The 21,001-nt window shown below is 37.7% G+C and overlaps 1 protein-coding gene across 1 annotated transcript in view; it reads left to right on the top strand.

Annotated features, from left to right (window-relative positions):
* Positions 1–21,001, top strand: part of Rpn11 (regulatory particle non-ATPase 11) — a 148,685-nt gene that overhangs the window by 113,162 nt on the left and 14,522 nt on the right. The window contains exon 5 of the mRNA XM_067151185.2: positions 8,473–8,673. Coding sequence (XP_067007286.1) covers positions 8,473–8,673 — 201 coding nt within the window. The remainder of the gene's footprint in view (positions 1–8,472; positions 8,674–21,001) is intronic.

Here is a 21,001-nt window from a genome sequence, read left to right as displayed (position 1 = left end):
CAGAATACATTACAGCCGCGATACAAAGAAATGAAATGATGATGTAAAATGGATGATTAAAACCATATATATACATCTTATCAATTAATTATCTAGTTCAATAATTGAATACATGCAGTGATGTCCCAAACATCACAAGCTACCCAAATCACTTATTACATTGTGAGGCAGTCAGACAGTCTGTCTGAGGAATTATAACAGCGGTATGTACCTGTTCATATGAGTACTGCACTAACAAAGATGTTCTGAAAAGCAAGTCCACACTACTTATTACCTTTGCGCATATGATAATCAGTCAGACAGTCTGCACATAAACCTATATTGTACTTGGTACACTGGGTTCTAAGCCTAGCAAGGCAATTTTCTGTTGCGCATCTTCTTCTCTTCGCTCATGGAATTGTAGAAAGCCACTCATGCATTCCATCGTACTGAAGTTCCTGCATTGCATTATGTCCAAAACAATGAGATCTGTTGAACAGGGGAGCAGCTTTGTAGTGTGTGAGGTAAGTCTGGACAATTGCTCGTCGAAAATCAAGGTGAAAAATGCCTTCTTCAGACGTGTTTTAGCTGCCATGCATTATGCATTCCTACATCAACAAGCCATTCAAATATTGCTCACCACCACTTTTTTCCTCGTATTCTGACTTTCACATATGTCAAGTTATGACCTATACAATCAGTACTTCCCATACCCATATTGTACTGAGAAATCATGTATGGCTCAGACTCTCAGACTTTTCCATCTCTAGCCTGTCCTTTTTCTCTTTCACATAACGAGATGCCTGTTTTTTAGGGTGCACTCTGTAATGTGTAGATGCTACAGTTACTACTGAATTATCCACCCAATGGCAAACCTGAACACCTTCCTCGAAGCTCTTTAGGTAATCGTATGTACTCCGTTCTTTCTTCATTATAGCAGAAGATTTCAGATTACAATCCTTAGGAATGTGATTTTCTCGAAGTGTACCTGTAACATCATATCCCCATGCACCAAGATGTGTTAGCAATCCCATTCCAGTAAAGAGATGGTAGAAGTATAATTTGAAGGGCAAATTTTTCAGATCCGGTGAAGATTGTCCAAGCATTGTTACAAGGGGGGCTGCGCACTTCACAAATTATGCTTCATATTGGGCATTCACGTTACAATTTTTTTCCTTGGTATACTTCAAAGACTACAAGATATCCATGACGAGTGTTTAGACACCATACCTTGAAACGAAAATGAATAGGTTTTTCTCTCATAAATTGTTTGCAGGAATGTCTCCCAAAATATGCAGCATACACTCATTATGCGACAAGTGCTCCTCAGCTCGAAAGCTTTCCCCTGAAATGAGTACGTAGAAGGTCAATCAGAGGTTTCAACCTCCACATTTTGTCATTGAAATTTGGGTTCATGTTATCAGCAAAGTGAATGAAACGGGAAATTTCAAGAAACCAGTTTCGCCGCATAGCACTTGCCACCACAGAATGGTGCACATCACACGCATCCTCACAAAATGATCTCTTCGAAAGAATGTTATTCTATCCAGATAAAATCAAAATCGCAATGAAAACTTTCATATCTTGTCAATTAATATTCGGGGAAGGACAGTTCAAAAAAACTCCCATATTTTTTAGATTCAGAAACTAAGTGATCAAAAAATGTAATCCGTCAAAACTTACTCAACCGGGCAAGTTGGCCGTGCGCGTAGAGGCGCGCGGCTGTGAGCTTGCATCCGGGAGATAGGTTCGAATCCCACTATCGGCAGCCCTGAAGATGGTTTTCCGTGGTTTCCCATTTTCACACCAGGCAAATGCTGGGGCTGTACCTTAATTAAGGCCACGGCCGCTTCCTTCCAACTCCTAGGCCTTTCCTATCCCATCGTCGCCATAAGACCTATCTGTGTCGGTGCGACGTAAAGCCCCTAGCAAAAAAAAAAAAAAAAACTTACTCAAACAGTTCAATGCACGATTTTTCCACAAGTTCGGTGAAATCAATGTTGGAAAAATGTTCTGGGCCCACATGGGTATCAGAAATGAAGATGGAGAAAAACTGTTGGACTTTTGTATCAGAAATTACCTGATGATTAAGAATACATGGTTTATGAAGAGGAATAACCATAAGATCAGCTGATATAGTTGGAATGGACAGTATGGAACACTCATAAATTTTATAAAACAGACCGAGAATGGGGAAGATACGCCATGTATACGAAGATAATCCCCAATGAAAGTATGGAGGGTGATCATAGATTATTAATTGTGGAATTAAAACAAGTAAAAATCCCTAAAATTGTAGTGAAGAAGAAACTAAACATCAGGATTTGGGAATTGAATAAGCAGGTTCATCAGCATTGACAGGTCGAAACCAGTACTGTGTTTTAATGTGATTGAAATATTTTAGACGGTTTATATAATAAAGTATGGATTAAGTGTAAAACTCTCATTCTTTATACTTGTGTGCTCATACTATCAATACGGGCAATGAAGCTGATAGATTATAGTATTCCAAGATTGTATAAAAAGGAAGTTGCCTAACATGGAAATACGAATTGGAGAAGAAGAGTGGGACAATTAAGACAGACATTTGTAGAAGCAGCCATTGAGGTATGCAGAAAAACAAAAGCAAAGGTTAAGGGAAAGGAAACACGGTGGTGGAGCGACAAAATAAAAAAAGAAATAAAAGAAAGGAACAAGGTGAAAAAATAAATGGATAAGGAAAAGCAAAAAACGTATCAGAGGGATGAGAATGAGGTAGAAAGGTTACATGTGGAATACAAAAGATTGAACTTACAAGTAAAGAGGAGTGTCAAGGAAGAAAAGGAGAAAAGTTGGGGAGAGTTTATCTACAAAATTGAGCAAGATAGTCGAGGAAATCAGAAACTATTATGCAGAGTAATAAAATCAAAAATAATAAATTTTAAAAAATCAAGGCATTAGAGAGAGAAGATGGATCCATAGTACATGACGAAAAGGGTGTTCAGAAGGTGATGGCAAAGTATTTTGAATAAATTTATAATGTGGATGACTACTCGAAGGAAGAAGGAGATAAGAAAATGGAAATAATAGATGGAGAAAAAGAAGAGAACTCGATAACATGGTTGGAACACATGAAAGGGCAGTGAAAGCAATGACCAAAGGTAAAGCAAGTAGAAAAGATGAATTCAATGCTGATAAGATTAAGGCAGCAGGAAGCATTGAACTACAGTGGCTATACAGGGCCCTCAATGCCATATGGAATGATGAAAGGATACCTGAAGATTGGCAATAAGGAAGCATTGTGCCATTGTTCAAAAAAGGAAATGGAAAGAAATGTGAAAATTATAGGGGAATAACCCTATTATCACATAGGCTAAAAATAATGGAGGAAGTCATAGACAAAAAAAAACAAAAAAAAACAGGAAGAACGATATGGCTTTAGACCGATTAGATCAACAATAGACTTGATATCTACAGTGCGAACAGTAATGGAAAAACATCTGGAAAGGAACAAGAAAATCATCTTCGTATTTTGGGATTTTTGAAAAAGCTTATGATATAGTTAAGAGAAAACGTGTATGTGAATGCCTACGGAAAAGGAATATACCAAAATTATTAATTAACAAGGTAAAAATGTATCATGAGAGTAAAAGCAGTGTACAAGTGGGGAGTGGTGACTCTGAAACATTTTATACAAAAAAAAGTCTCTAGCAAGGAAGTGCACTGTTGCCATTATTGTTTATTGTATTGATGGATGAAATCATAAAATGTGTAAAACAGAGTAACAGTGGCCCGGCCAGAAATTTTATATGTAGCAGAAACTCTTAAACTTAAAAGAATTAGGGATCTTGAAAAATTAGAAAAAGTTGAAAGAATTTTGAGAAAAATACTGGGATCTTTAAGAAACAACAATGCCAAATTTAGACTACGGTCAAACAGAGAGCTATATTTAAAAATTGAAAACTGACAATTATAATGAGGAAAAGAAGACTTCATTTTTTGGGACACATTAATAGAATGAATAACAATAGACTAACTAAACAAATCTTCAACTTATTGAACAGTTACAAATCCAAGCAAACATGGTTCGTTGAAAAGGATATGAAAAACGCTGGAATTAAAATAGATATGTTACAAAACAGAACACGTTTCAGAGAAGTAACACGAAAGGCAGGATTTCAGGAGAGAGAGAAATTAACAACTGGAAGAAAATGGACTCAAGAGAAAAGGAACACATTCCCAGAAAATGAAGGAAGTTTGGAAAGGAAGAAAGTTAAGTTCCAAGAAAAGTAACCAAAGTTGATTTATCGTACTCTCAAAAGGGTTATTCGAAACAGAAAGAAAATAATGATGTTTGCTTTATGTCGCACTAAATGTTGTTGTGTAATATGATATATTTAAGAATAGATTGCTGTCAGGAAGGGGAAAGGGTATGTCATTATCGAGAAGGAAGGAGCAAGCTTTTGACTCGATAATTTTCTTGTGGGGGGGGGGGGGTGGTGATACTGATAATCCACTCTAAAGGTTGGCACCTCTGCACCTCTGTTGAAAATGTATAGTTGCTCAAAATAGGATGAGCGTGTGGTATTTTATGTTCCTCGCATTTAATATTTTATTAGACTTTTAACTATTAACAAAATATAATTCACCTCCTATGTCAATATAAACCCTGTGAATACCCACGACAAACATTATATATAGGTTCAGTTGTTTCTGAGAAAGTACTTACAAGGAAATTCAGTACCATAGACTCATTCGGCATTTTGACATTTTTCCGTGGTTTCCCATTTTTACACCAGGCAAATGCTGGGGCTGTACCTTAATTAAGCCCACTTTAGCTTCCTTTCCCATCCTAGCCCTTTCTTATCCCATTGTCGCCGCCGGTGCGACATAAAGCGGTTCAAACGAGCCGAAACATGTTAGAATTTCTTTATTCCGTCTAAGAAGGAATATATGATGTATTGAATTAGGAGGATACACTCATTTTTTCACCTTTGTAAGGGAAAACCATCAATACGGAATGATTCTAAAATCTTGTAATAAATAAAGCGGAATTGTGAAAAAAAAATTGTCCTCAGCCCTGAAGATAGTTTTCAATTTTTACACCAGGCAAATATAATTAAGGCCATGGTCGCTTCTTTCCTATCCCAAGCCCTGTCCTATCCATTCATCCCATCAGTGCAGTATAAACCAAATAGAAAAATCATTAATCACCATAGCTTAACTTTCCTATCCAACAGACTGACTACGACAGATGCATAGTGAGGTGAATTGAACAAAGTGCTCGATTCGATCTTACATTGTTTAACCGGTTCCTTCTCTAGCCTTTTCAGGCAAAAAATGGTCTCATCATTCTTGGATACAGTATATTGATCAACATACACTTCCTTGTCTCTGAATCCCTGTGTATAGAATAAAACTTTTAAAAAATCAAATTAATAACTTTCCTAAATCTTAATACATTAATTGTTCTCTTATGCAATCACTGCCAGAATATTTCAAATATTTCATCTGCTGCAAGTTTATCATCTGCCTGATAGTTAATAATCAATCTTATCTCTACTATCAGCCTTGGAAATCTTTTTTCATACTATACTCTGAGCATTTCAGCTCAAATTCCTACATTTTAGATTGGGTAAGTTGAGATAGCTCAATATTAAGAGTACCATTGTTTCACTCCAGTGCGGCTTGGGCTCCTCACTTGGAAACCACACCTCTCCCAAGACAATGGCCAGCTAGTACACTATTGTGACACCACTGTGATATATGAGGAATTAATTCCTGAAATTTTGCTGTTGATTTTTCATACATCCTGTATATGACCTTCTAGGCTTGCGTGATCATATTAGATTGGGTTTTCATCGCTGTATAATCAAATGGTTACCCACCAATTTGTGCCTTCAAATGCTACAATAATGTCAAAGAATTATGGTCTTGCTTTTATTTTTGAACTACCATATTTATTCATGTGTTAGACCCCCTCACGTATTAGACACACACACACACACACACACACACCCCCCAACGTAATCCGTCAGAGAAGAATAACGGTTCCACTTTGAAGCGGGTACAAGTCTTACTACAGCTCTGATGACATTGCACGAATTTGTGAATAGTTTCGTCTGTATGACCCACGCAATGGAAACACTCGTCGAAGTCATGCTGTACATCTGTGTTTCGTATTTAAGAAATGTCCGCCTTTGTAGCGTAGGCCTACTGCAGCTCTGCTGCCATTGCACATATAGGTGAATAATTTAGTGTTTGACCCGCACATTGCAAGCACGCGTCATTCATGTATATGTTTCTGTGTTTTGTAGTTAAGAATGTCCGCTGGCATGATGGTTAGCACAATTAGCTGCTGTTCTCGGGAGCCTGGGTTTGATTTCCGGTACCGTATTGCTAGAGATTTACGAATGGCAGGAAGATTGATATGCAGTCAAAATGTTACATGCAATTCCCTTCCACTGGAAGCCTGTCTAAAGACCTGCACCACCTCAGAATGAAGAAACTAGTTTACTTCAGTTTTTGCTATTAATGTAGCAGGCAAATTCATTAACAAAGTGATCGTTTAATATCTCGTAACTTGGGCCAATATAGGGTTTTTTGTGTTAGAAGTAGGTTTGAAACGTGATAAAAACAATCCAATAATAATTTTACGTCCCCACTTATAACGATTTTTGGAGACACCAAACAAAACATGCTATGCGTTAATTTAAAAAAAAGGAGACAACGATTGTACAAAATTCAACATTATGATAATAAAACTCATTACTGCCACACCTGTAGATATCCATAAATGCGGTAAACTTACCTGTTGTTTATTTTTAATCTTCCCGTCTTGGAACTTCTGGCACTATACTTAACCTTAACAGTGTGATCTCTCTTATCTCATTTACAGCTGTTTAGGAATATCCAGATGTGATAAATGTGGAAAACAAGCATAAAATATACTTAAAAATAAGGGTTCGGCTTTCAATAACCGTAGTTATGCAAAGAACGCTTCCAGTCACTATGTATTACATTCGGAAGTAAAACTCGTAACGTACGCTTGTTATCAGCTGGAAGTTGGGCACGCTTTCTGCAGCACGTCTTTATTTGGGAGGAGTGGCTTCTGCTACACACACAAATTCTCCAGAAACCATTTGGGAATAGATTGTTTGGACTCTATAGTCAGGAACGAAACTATTTTTAAAAATTTCAGAAAGACTGGACTGCTAATGCTTTCGATGCATGGCTGATGAGATGGAAGTTAAGATGACGTCATTTGGAATGACGACATGCCGGTTGCAGGGAAGTTGACGACACAAGACGATAATTCAAATGAAAGCAATGATTAGATTTTTACTTAGATTTACTGTGCAGTAGGCCTACTGCTCAACTGACAAAGACAAGTGACTGGCCATTAAGTTATTTTCTATCAATACTGCATAATATGGACACTGAAGATTAGCTTCTAATGAAACAGTCTACAAGGAAATAGAACCAATAACGAGCACAATCAGGAAACGCATTTCATTTTTTGGACATCTAATCAGGGCAACAGAGAACAGGATCATCAGGAGAATAATAGGAAAATTATGGAATAGTAAGTGCAACATTAAGTGGGTTACAGAAATCAAGGAAGATATGGATGGACTACGAATTACAGTGGAAGACTCAAGAAACAAAACCGACAAAATCAGGAAACTCACAGACAAGCAAACCTGACTGCAAACCAGGATCAACAAACAGACAATAGGAAGGGTGATTTCCAATAAAGAAAGGGAGATAAGGCCTGAGAGAATGAGGAAGTACTGGGCGACAGGAAACTGAAAAATTCTTTGTATAAAGTTGGCTAGAGTGGTCCAATGAAGGCCATAAAATGTAAATAATAATAATTGCATAATATGATACGCTTATCCTTTTTCTCTGCGTGGTGGAGTATGAAGCAAGATGAATTTTCATAGCAAGTTTTTACGATCATATGCCCTTCCTGACAGCAACTCAGAGGAATTAATGATATGAAATGAATGATGATGATGCTTGTTGTTTTAAGGGGCCTAACATCGAAGGTCATCGGCCCTGAAATGAATGAAGCGATGAGTAACTAAAACTGACTATATTTACTTTATATGTAGGCCTAAAAGTAGTGTTCATTTATTGTTTTTACCTTTAGAAATACTGCCTTCCAACGAAAATTGCCAGCATAACTCAGTGTAGAATAGTGTAGTATGTTTACATGTATAATTTATAGCTCCTTATAGCCTAGAAGCCATGTGTTCACTGCACAAAATTTGAGGTTATCATATATTGGACACCCCCCTTACTTTTCTGGCTGTAAAAGTGGAAGAAATAGGGGTCTAATATGCGAGTAAATAAGGTATTTCCTTTTAGCCTGTATATTGTATTGCAGAATAATATGTCTCTTGAGTTTGAAGTTCCTTGTGTGTTGATTCTGTGAATAGTATCCTTTCTTTATGCTCGTAAAAACTGGATATTGTGGGATGTGTAATTGAAATCTGTTGGTTTTTTTAGGCCTTGATCCATGGACTTAATAGGCATTATTACTCTATCAGCATCAATTACCGTAAAAATGAGCTGGAGCAGAAGATGCTGCTTAACCTCCACAAGAAATCTTGGATGGATGGCCTGATGCTAGCTGATTATGCTGAGCACTGTAAGCTGAATGAATCTACGGTACATGATATGCTGGACCTTGCTCGTAATTACAACAAGGTATTGTAATTCCTCTATTCTCTTTGTTAAATATAGTGGAACCTTGATTATCTGTTTCCAGAAACAACCTTTTCCCGGATTATTTGTTCAAATTGTGCGCTCTGCGAACATCCGTATTTAATCCAGTTTAAAAAATCCTACCTTATCCGTTCCTTGAATAATTCGAATATTCGATACATCGCTCTGATTTATATTCATCCGATAGTTAAGGTCTTCAACTGGGAATACGAAGTACGTCCTGAATCCCAGTCGATCAATATCGATTTGTTTGTGTTGAAAGAGGCTGACTCTTGGATAGCCGTACGCTTTTTCTGTTCATTTATTCGTTCTATAATAACCTTTACTGTCTTGTATAAAAAATTGTTTGTTCTTCACCACGAATTACAAAGCATAGGTTATGTTGTGGTTACAAAAAAAAATCGTGAGAATTATGTTTTTTCGCTTAATTTGCTTCATATTTATTGCCACGTATTGCAAAGCTGAGGTTATGTTGTGGAGTAACATTGCGTTCGTTGCTTATTTTGTCTTAATGATCCTTGTTTATCGATAATCATGAGTAAATCTACAAAAAAAATTATCATCAGGTGTTTAGGTAAACCTATTCTTTGAGTTTCTCGGGTATACTGAAATCGAGAAAAAGTGACAAATTTGCGTTTAGTACAGTGTGCTCTTGTGATATTAACATAGCACATGGTGGCAAAAACAACCTGACTAATCATGTAAAGTGTGTTAAACATCTTAGTGATTTGAAATCTGAGGAAGAAAATCAGAATTATTTTTTTTTTGCCAAAGCTGGAGAAAATGTTTACGATGAAATAAAGGTTGATTGTTTGTTTACTTCTTTTTCAGTGGAACACAACATTCCATTGAGTGCAGCTGATCATGCAGCAACTTTGTTCAGAAAGATGTTTCCTACGTCGCAAATCGCAAAAAAGTATGTTTGTGGTCACACAAAATCGTGTGTCCTAAACGAAATGGCACATACTGCAACACAGGACATCGTTACTTGTTTAAAGAATAGTCCATTTTCTTTGTCAGCAGATGGAAGCAATGATACCGATTCAAAGTTGTATCGCATAATGATTACTTTTTATGATGCTGCTTGAGAAAGTACTGTTTTATTGGTACCAGCATTGGAAGGGGATTCGACAGGGCGCAGCATAGGAAAGCTGCTATTGTCGCAGTTGAAATTAAATAAGTGCCAATTAAAAACTGTCTGGCATTCTGTTCTGACAATCGTCCTGTTCCGATTGGACAAAAAATGTCATTCTAGCAGTTTCGAAAGAAGCTCATCAGGATATTTTTAGTATTGGTTGCAAGTGCCATCTAATTAACTTAGCTGCTGAAAAAGGTGCTGCAACTTTACCAGTTAGAATTGATGAGATTCTTGTTGATTTTTTTCTATTACATTGAGACGAGTGCCAAAAGAAAAGGACGCCTTTAGAAATTTCAAAGTATGCATGGAAAAGAAACAAAGAAGTTGTTGAAGTATGTGTGCATAAGATGGTTATCCCTAGCGAGATGTTTAGACAGGTTATTAGATCAGTGGAATCCACTTCTTTCATTTTTTAAGGATGAGGTGGTAGTATGTGCTCCAAATATTTCTGCGAATTTATCTCTTTTTTTTTTTCCCTTTTTTTTTTTACTATTCCCAAAGGACACAGTAGATCTGATGACAAACAAATGAAGAGTGTGTGTGATTCTCCCTCCTCCCCCTCCTCCTCCTCTTCCTCATCTTCTGCCAAAAGAATGGCACGTTCTTCTTCCAAGCATGACTTACCTGTTCTCAGAAACTTGAATCCCACTACATCTCGTAAAGAAAAGCTGTTTATGTTTCTTTCCTGTGACCTAAACAGGGCATTTTGTACTTTTTTACATCATTTGATAAGATTAATACTGTCCTTCAGATTGCTTCCCAACATATCCATGTACTGTTTGAATTAATGATGGATCTATTGAAACAGATGCTCACAAAGTTTGTCAATCCAAGTGTAGTTAAACCGTCTGCAGAATCAGGAGGATGATGTAGAACTGGTAACTGTCATTCATACCTCAAACTTTGTTAAGGTGCTGCAAGATGAAGACAAATCTCTGCTTTTCTCATCAGTCAGAAACTTTTTGTGCAGCCTGTGACTACATGGTTAAGAAGTTCCTTTTTAAGAACGATGTGCTAAAACATGCACAGGTTGCTAAACTTCATGCCATTGAAGAAACATAGTTTTCTTCTGGTGTTTTTTTGGAGAGGTTTTCTGTTATTTTGCATAAAAGAGAAAGTGAAAGCAGAGATGATGCTGTGAATAAACTCCAAAGCCAGTTTTCAGCTCTTCAGTTAGATGATGTAAGTAATCAAGCTACACATTATTCAAAATGGGTACAGTTGTTGAATATCCCTGGAACTGATGGACATTATAAATATGACAGGATCTCTAGATTTGTGCTGACTGTTCTTCCTATATTGCATAGTAGTGCAGAATGAACAAATTTTTAGCTTGATTAAGAAGAATAGGACACAGTTCAGGTCATCGATGTCCAATGGAACTCTGGAAGCCATTTCCATTTTGAAGATCAGAAGTTCTGAAGCATGTTATACAAACATGTATTCTATTGACTTTCTGAAGAAAGCAGAGCAGCCTACAATTTGTTAAATCAGAATGAAGATGTGCGTGTGATGGTGTAAATAACTTGGGTGCATATAATTATGTGCAGCAACATGCTCTTTACTTCAAAGTTTTAATTAGTCGCATGTGGTGGTGTAAATAATGTAAATAACTTGGGTGCATTATTATGTGCTGCAACATACTTTTTACATAAAGTTTTAATTAGTCGTGTGCATAAAATTACATTGTGTAAGTAGATTTCATTGGTGCATATTAAAGATATTTGTGTTAGTTTAACTGATGTGAAAAATTTTGTTCCTTATAATGTCATTGGTTGCATGTAGTGTTTTATGTTAATGTTGTTGAACTCGTAATTATCTGAAGTGAAGAAAATGCATGAATTTTGTTGTGTTTTATCGCATTTTGGTGCATTGGGTTCCCGCTTATTTTGACGTGCGGGGATTTTACTGATAGATCACTTGGAAAGTTGGCAGGTATGCGCTGAGTGATATAATGAAAAGTCATGGCAAGTAAAAATCGTACTAGATCATCTTGTGAAGGTATGTACAAATTTTTAGGGTTTCTAATATAAGAGTGAAACTAAGTTATAAAGCTGTGTGTTACATCTTACCTAGGAAGTCAGGGTGGTATCAAAAAATTGCGGGCGGAGCTGGGAGTGAAAGCGTTAAGAAAGTTTCCGTGTTGCCACTTTTATGGCAAAATTTGAACACTAAATCTGGGTAATGAAATATTAATTTGAAATAAATAAAACAAAATTGGGCGCCACCTGCAGAAGATTTACAGGAATAATTGACTCTGTAGATCATAAATGAACTCCTTCTCCCAAGGCGACAGTCATCAGGTTGACGAGGCTCCAAACTGGCTTCCTTACCTTACCTGCTACTATTTAACTCTGAAAATAAATTTGGGTAGCATGCCAGGTTTTTCCTTACTCTGCCAATAAAAGATTTACTATAAGTTTCACTACTAGAACTTGCTCGAAAAATAAAATAAAACAATCACCAACAATAATCATCACGTGATGAGACCAACCAGTCTTGCTGCTTACATAAAATAAAAATTCACAAACTTCTACAATCTATAAAACATAGTTCTGAAGACCACGCTTCTGACTGATGATTTCTTATGAGTAGGACAACTGTCCGTTCTTAACCTCATTTACATGAACAAAATAGCATCATCACCGTGGAATCAAGAAAGAGCAATCCCAGTCACCTCACTATACCCTTTTAATTAAGCCATACACCTTCTCAGTGTAAAACGTCTTCTGTGGAATTAATAAATAACAACCAACATGTCTGTCGTATTAGTCAAAGAATGAAATGAAATGGCGTATGGCTTTTAGTGCCGGGAGTGTCCGAGGACATGTTCGGCTCGCCAGGTGCAGGTCTTTTGATTTGACACCCGTAGGTGACCTGCGCGTCGTGATGAGGATGAAATGATGATGAAGACGACACATACACCCAGCCCTCGAGCCGGCGAAATTAACCAATGATGGTTAAAATTCCCGACCCTACCGGGAATCGAACCCGGGACCCCTCTGACAAAAGGCCAGCACGCTAACCATATAGCCATGGAGCCGGACAGTCAAAGAATGAACAAATAATAAACACTTGGCCTACTGTTTCTTCTAGCCATAATCAGTTGAATGAACACATTACTTCCAGATTATGCATATAAACCCCCTCACACACTGTGAGTTATCTCGGAGAGGACTAAACCAGTGTATATCTGACAAATGAACACTATGTATCATCTTCCGCAGAATACACACCATGAATGACTTGTCATAACCTCGTAATACACTCTTAATGACTCCGTAATAGTACAGTTGTAGCACTTAGAGCAATCAAAGCTGCAATTACCCCAGGTGACAGCACCAAAGGTCTGACCATGCACCCAAGGCACGGTTCAGATACATGGAAACGTGCTAGACTAACACTTTAAAAAGGAAGAAAGGCACTTACCATAAGAAAAAGAACAGAGCGCCCAGAGGAGCGGATAAAGTGCACCTGGTCATATCAAATTATCACCCCTTTAAAGGAAAACACCAACACCTTGGGGAACAAAGAGATATTTAATCAACAAAATTAAGTAATTAACAAAATTGAGAGGAATATCCTCGCTGGAAAAATAAAATTAAATATAATAACTTAAAACTCAAACCCTTCGGTCGACCGTTAATAAAGAAAATAATTATTTAGTTATTATTTAGGACTTAGTAAGACTACGTAGATTAATGAAACACCTCATCAACTCATAAGGTTTCTTACAAACCAAAAGGTTTCCTTGACCAGTACCTAAGTTTTTCAAACATCTTTTCAACCTTGAAAAACAACCTTGACAGAAAGTTTTTTTTAATTGATACTGAAAACCTTGTTTAGGATGTATCCAAACGAGCCCCTACAAGGATGGGTAGGTATCACGTACACTTTTCTCGAAATTAAAATAATAATAATAATAATAATAATGTTGATAATAATAATAAGCTGCGCGACACCGGGAGAAAAAATGAGCAGAAGGAAAAATTAAAAAGCCAAAGAAAAATAAAAGGGACCAAGGTAAACCGCCCACAAGGCAGAATTCATAACAGGCACATCAATACAAATCATCAATCCCATCACAACAACATCAACAAGCTTAGCATTGCCATGGCAACAACCAACAATGGGTCAAGGGAAGGAAGGGGCCAATCACAGGCCGCAAAACAATAGGCGAATGCTATCAAAGGACAAGAGAAAACCAGGCGGAGAAAACCACCCAAAAACCAAGAAAAGAAAAATTTAATTTAAAAATAAAATTAAACAAAGAGAGAAAAGAAGAAAGAATCGGAACAGAATATACACGTAACCCCCACATACCTGGAGTGACTCGCTTGGTTAATTATTCCAGTTAAATAATAGCTTTGACCACAAAACTTTTAGGCCTAGAAAACCATTAATAAACATCAAGTTTTCAAATTACGATTTCGAAGAATCCCAAAAAAAATTCGTTCACATAGCACGCAAGTCCCTAGTTAACTGACGTAAATTACACATGCTTTAAGTTCCATTTAACAAGCCCAAAAAAATTCGAAATTCCACAAGGCAAGACTTAGTTCTTAGATGACACCAAATTACATCGTGTCGCACACACTTTCTTCACATAGGGGAAATTTTCAGGTTTTTCACAATAAATCGGTAAAAGTTTAGTTGGAACAACACTTACAGTTTCATCCAGATGAAGTTGTGAGGACGCTTCAGAAGTACATTCTACTTACGTATTTTGAAGAAATGCATAAAATACAATTTCCAGGCGAGGAATATTAAACAAAAATAACTTGCAGTTTTCACCAGGGCAAAGCCCTACCAATGTAACCTTAACCAGGCTCGAACATTTTTGGAGAAATCATCTCGCTAGGGAGAGAGAAGCCCCACACGTCCATCTCCTTCTCACAAAACAGCAATGGCGTTTTCTTCCCGAGATTCCCCAGTCCACTGCCGCAGCGATCACATGTACACAGAGGGAGAGCCACCGAGTGGTAACGTAGTTCGCGGGGTAGTACATACCTACGCCACTAGAGTGCAGGAGAATACAGTAAGGCACAGACAGGACGTGCACACAGTCAGCTGGACAACAAATAACCTTTTCAGCGGAGAAGTTTCCAGCTTATAAGTTTTGAAAAGAAGGAATAACGAAGCGGCGAACCACTTTTAAGAACAGTTTTTCTACAGCCATGTGGCTAGTTCAAAAATATTTACCGAGAGGGAAAATTGTTACGCAGGTAACAGTCTCCCTCCCCGAAACTTGACATGTACAGCACATGTTTACCATCATAAGGTGGTGGTCTTGAAGCAAACTAAGTTTTTGGTAGAATAGTCCGAATGTGAAAATGACCACCAATCGCCAGTCTCAGTTTATGCACCACCAGCAGGACGAGTCCAACAATCATCAAGAACCCGAACATATGTGATTAGAATTAAAGAAACGGTACAGTTCACTTAGACAACACCAAATGTCTAGCCACTTTCAATAATAATGAAGTCCCGTGCACCAAACTGTGCAATACACAAGACGCAGGCAAATTTATTAATGGTCCAGATCACAGGAGATATTTATCCTCCAGATTTCTTGCTAAACTTTAATGTGAACAATTAACTTCCGCAAGTTCGTATGCGTCATCTGATCGAAGGTTACGCTACCTTGTGGTACATACCTTTAGGAAAAGTTCATAAATGTTTGCTTTTAGAACATTAGACCTTCTATGTCTTAACTGCACTCGATCACATACCTATACTTAAATCACTACATGTTTGTCAAATTTGTAATTTTTTATAGGACTTGTGTTAGATAAGAAACGCCTTCATTTGGTTTCCACCCTTTGGTTTGGATGGTAACGACAACCCCAAAAAAAGAAAAACGCCCAGAAAGGGAAGGGAAGAGAGAAAACAACATTGGTGAGCGTAAAACACAATCACAAGGTCCAACCGGAAAATACTTAACCTAACCTTAAACTAGATTAACATGACTTAAGATTACGGTATGGCACAGGAACAGAATACGATAATTATTTAAACAATCCATACCCAAATACCTAATTACATTACATTTAAGGTATCATGCCAACTAAAATATATGGCCAAGGATACAATTTTCAATACACAAGGAAAACAATAACCTAGGAAACCAAGATAGTTATCTCCACTATCTCCACTAAACACCTTTCAGTACATACAACCAACCCTACCAGGATGGCTACACAATAACGTCAGCATCGACAAACTGAAACCAGAAGGCTAACGTTACGTGGGGGGGGGGGGGGGGGGAGACAAAAAAAACCTACAGACAAGCACCAACTCAAGGATGCAGAATGATTCCCATAACAGAAATGCTAAGAGAAACTCTCGTCCATACATAATATTACGAAACCAAGACCCTGACCCAGGAAAAGGATGTTGAAAAACGTTACACAGAACTACAAGTTAATTAAGCTTACAACCTCCTTTTAGTTTAATTTAAAACGGAATAGAACCACCAAGCATTGAGCCAATTAACAAGACTTAAACCCTTTAAGTACATGACCAAGGTCAAGAAATAAATTTTGCAATAAATCAATTTTAATTCCACGTATACACTCCATGCAAAACCCAAATAAACAAGAAACAGGATTGGATATAGTTTACCTTTTTTTATATTACCATTAAGAGAAACTCCCAGAAACAGGATACTAGGTAAGGATTAAAATTCATGGCTTACAGTAAATAATTACTCAAAACAAGATGAATGTAGAGGCTGCAGTTGGAGACCTCAAGATCTTTCAGATGGAGGGTACGCGTATAGTTGGTCATCAGCAACGAGCCAAAAGCAACACCAAGCCAAGAGTAATATGAGGGTAGCAGAGGTTATGAAACACAATCTTTAACACCATGATGAAACGGGACAGAAATTGGCCGAAAGGAAATAGGAATGTTACCCAATCTAAAATCATATTTCTCACAATGTTACCACACATACAAACATATACCTTAACAATGGGCGACTCAATCAATTAAAAGGTTCAATAAAGCACCTCAATTAAGCCACCGCCTTTGAATATGGGAGCACAGATCTGACAAGATTCCCTACCGGCTATCCACAAGAGATCTCGGACAAATCCGGACTAGAAATAAGTGATATCCGTACACTCACACTGTGGCCACTTAGTCACAGGTACCTCACCAAATATAGAACAAGGTAAATAAGATATGGAAGGTAGGTCACGAACCAGGTCGCCGGAAAACACTCCAAATAACAGAGAAATAAGAAACACCACTAATCAACCACATCACCAGATAGTGGGAAGGTTTCAATGCCGCCTATGAAGCACCAGCTGATCCCAAACTCAACTGGCGCACCGTACAGGATAATTGCATGATGACGTCAGATTACTAGGGTATGCAGAGAATTAAAATCAAAAGAACAGACCAGGTCATACAGAAATCACACATTATATGCAAGCAGAAAAGACACATCTACAGTAAATCCATACCAGAATTAATTTCCCAATCTACAGGGACACAGGGTAAATTAAAGGCAACACCGCCCATACCGAAGCGCCATAACAAGTAACCAATACTACACGACAACAATACAACTATAATGGACCACAACGGACATGCGTTAGCAAAAGGGAGGAAAACAGTAACTACCCTCAACAACATGTCGTGAAGCCATCATTCCACCTCACAAGGTAAACCTAAAACCAAACCACGGTACCGTTTACAACATTACTAAGTCAGGACCGAAACCAATACCTACTAGGCACGAAAGGAGACCGCACTCCTCAGGTTCAGGATCCATTAGTGCAATACGTGCAAAACACCACAATAACCAATAGACCGGGCAGGACGACATGGAGCTACAACTCGATTAAATAACATACTACAAGAATAATACACCACATTAGAGACTAAAACCAGGGAAGTAAGGACTTCAGAAGAGTGTAGAATTAATACCACCTGCAAGCAGAAATACAATAAGAAACCATTTAGTTAACCGCTACTACTGGGAAGAAAAACCCAAGGAAAAATTTACCAAGTAAGGTTAGCCGGGGCAGGATTTTTCTCACCAGAAAACCATCGGTACAAGAATGATTAGGAATAGATAACTCAGTAAACCGGAAATTCACAACAGATAACAGAAATGCCCCAGACGAGGACATCAGTAACTCCTAACTTGCTAGTGAACACATCAGGAAATTGGTGGCACAAGTCACGCAGACGATTAGCTTGCTGATAATCCAAATGACTAAGATCCAGATGATCTATTTCGTTGTTCTCCCTAGGTAACGGCCTACCTACACAAGAAACACTGAAGGTACCCAAAGGAGCATCAATAATATCAAATTTACAATTTGGGGAAAATTTAAAGTGAAATTTACTAGCCTGGAGGTCCAAAATTAAACCAGTTCTTGACAAGAAGTCCGTACCTAAAATCATGCTACACGCTAGCTTTGGAGTTACCAAGCAAAGAACCTTCCAAGTAAAATTACCAATACGCAATTTCACATCAACGGATCCTAAAATTTTCGTATTATCCTTATTAGCCGTGACACATGCAACATTGACCTTCTTCAACTCAGGCAGTTTACAAGGGGACCTCATTTCATCATACCAATTAGCATCAATTAAGGTGACGATGCTACCCGAGTCCATAAGAGCAACAATGGGTTCATTATTCAGTTCCACCTTCGCGAAGGTACTTTTAGACTCAACCAAAGCAGAGATCTTATGACATTCCTGCGGGCAAATAACCTTTTCAGAATCCACGTAAAATTCTGGCGCAAGCGATTCACCAGAATTACCATTAGGTCTTAGTCATTGACTGCGTTTTCGGAACGAAGTAGGGCAATTATTTTTAAGGTGTTGCCTCGAGCCGCACAAATAACAACAAGGACCAGAGCCACGCTTGACTGAGGGGCAAGCATTCCTAAGGTGATCACGTGACCCGCAATTATAACATTTTTTTGGAATTCCACTATCCCTAGTTTGAGGCGAAACAGGGTTCACAGTAGGAGGAGGGTGGCAGATAGGTCTTGCTGCATCCCCGTGCTTTACATCTTCAGCAAAGGTACACGCAGCTTCTAATTCAAGAAAATTAGTCGGACTCTTCGTGAGGGAGAGGTAGGATCGATAGGCAGGGGAAATACCTTTCAGAATACGGGCCACCATTTCCTCTTCTGGCACCGAAATTCGAAATACCTTGCAATAAAACTGCAAGTCTAGTACATAGTTTAAAAGATTTTCATGGCGCAATTGAGTCCGAAAGCAATACTGAGGAATCAAACTTTGCAATGCTAAGGAAGGAATAAATTTAGATAATACAAGTTCATGAAATTCCATAATCGTTAAATTATTTGAAATTGCTTCAGAGATTTCACGTTTCAAAATTCCCTCACAATGAGAGAATAGGGCTCGGAAAATTCCTAAGTCATCAACAGAATACACACTACCCGACTCTGTCATTTCTACCAGGAACCTCAGAAACCTGTTACTTTCTTCAATTGAATTAACGGAGAAATTTTTAACTCCGTTGAAAAGATCCTTTAGTGAAGAGTGAGAAGGAGCACAATTTAAACGGGCTAACAGATTCTCAAAAACAGGGGAGACTGCACAACATGAAGCTTGATTATTAAGTGAGGCATCAGCATGACCAGAAGCATTATTAGAATTAGGAAAAGAGGGGGTTTCCCTCTCAACAACCGATAAATTCTCCATATCCTTACTTGCTAGCATTATGTCTAGTTCAGCAGAAATACTAGAAGCAATGGTTAACAGCTTAGTACTTTCAGAAACAAGACTGGGTTGGGGACACATAGTAATCAAATCTTGGATGCGACCTAAATAATGCCACACCCTAGCCTTAAGTCTGTTAATCTGCCCCTTAGTGGGGGAAGTTTCAATGAATTCTTGTCTGACAATTTCAATTTCGGTAAGGGAATCAGTAATTAAATTTAGGGACTCACCAAAGTTGCAGCACATCTTTACAGAATTTAGATTAATAGGAACCTGGACATGCGATGTCAGCAAAGCAGCACACTCAGCAACAGTGTTAGCAGGATTGATACCCCTGATAGTGAGTTCATAAACTAGCTCTGATTTCCTGAGCTGGTATGGGAACAGCACAGCCCTCGCCATAGTTGATGTACATGAAACAATAAATTAAAAAATTAATCCAAATGAAAGCGTTCCTTTCACAGGAAGATACAAGTTTCAGTTTTTACTCTTTGAATCCTCAAATAATTTAAAATTCCCCCATGACCAGGTTTTTTAAAGGGACAATGCAAAAAACCCAGGTAGTTGGCACAAACAAAATAGATAAGCTTAAAGAAAGGGAGATTAAAGCATATAGTACATAGTGCAAAATAAATTTAATGAGGATACAACATACCTACGGGTAGATCCAAGCAAGAGGCACACAAATCAATTAACCAGAGCTCTGCTGCCACGAACTGTAGCACTTAGAGCAATTAAAGCCGCAATTACCCCAAGTGACAGCACCAAAGGTCTGACCATGCACCCAAGGCACGGTTCAGATACATGGAAACGGGCTAGACTAACACTTTAAAAAGGAAGAAAGGCACTTACCATAAGAAAAAGAACAGAGCGCCCAGAGGAGCGAATAAAGTGCACCTGGTCATATCAAATTATCACCCCTTTAAAGGAAAACACCAACACCTTGGGGAACAAAGAGATATTTAATCAGCAAAATTAAGTAATTAACAAAATTGAAAGGAATATCCTCGCTGGAAAAATAAAATTAAATATAACTTAAAACTCAAACTCAAACCCTTATTATAATTATAATTATTTAGTTATTATTTAGGACTTAGTAAGACTACGTAGATTAATGAAACACCTCATCAACTCATAAGGTTTCTTACAAACCAAAAGGTTTCCTTGACCAGTACCTAAGTTTTTCAAACATCTTTTCAACCTTGAAAAACAACCTTGACAGAAAGTTTTTTTTAATTGATACTGAAAACCTTGTTTAGGATGTATCCAAACGAGCCCCTACAAGGATGGGTAGGTATCACGTACACTTTTCTCGAAATTAAAATAATAATAATAATAATAATAATAATAATAATAATAATAATAATAATAATAATAATAATAATAATGTTGATAATAATAATAAGCTGCGCGACACCGGGAGGAAAAATGAGCAGAAGGAAAAATTAAAAAGCCAAA

Source organism: Anabrus simplex, chromosome 7 (assembly GCF_040414725.1).
Source record: "Anabrus simplex isolate iqAnaSimp1 chromosome 7, ASM4041472v1, whole genome shotgun sequence".
NCBI lineage: Eukaryota > Metazoa > Arthropoda > Insecta > Orthoptera > Tettigoniidae > Anabrus > Anabrus simplex.
This window is presented reverse-complemented; position numbering and strand designations above follow the sequence as displayed.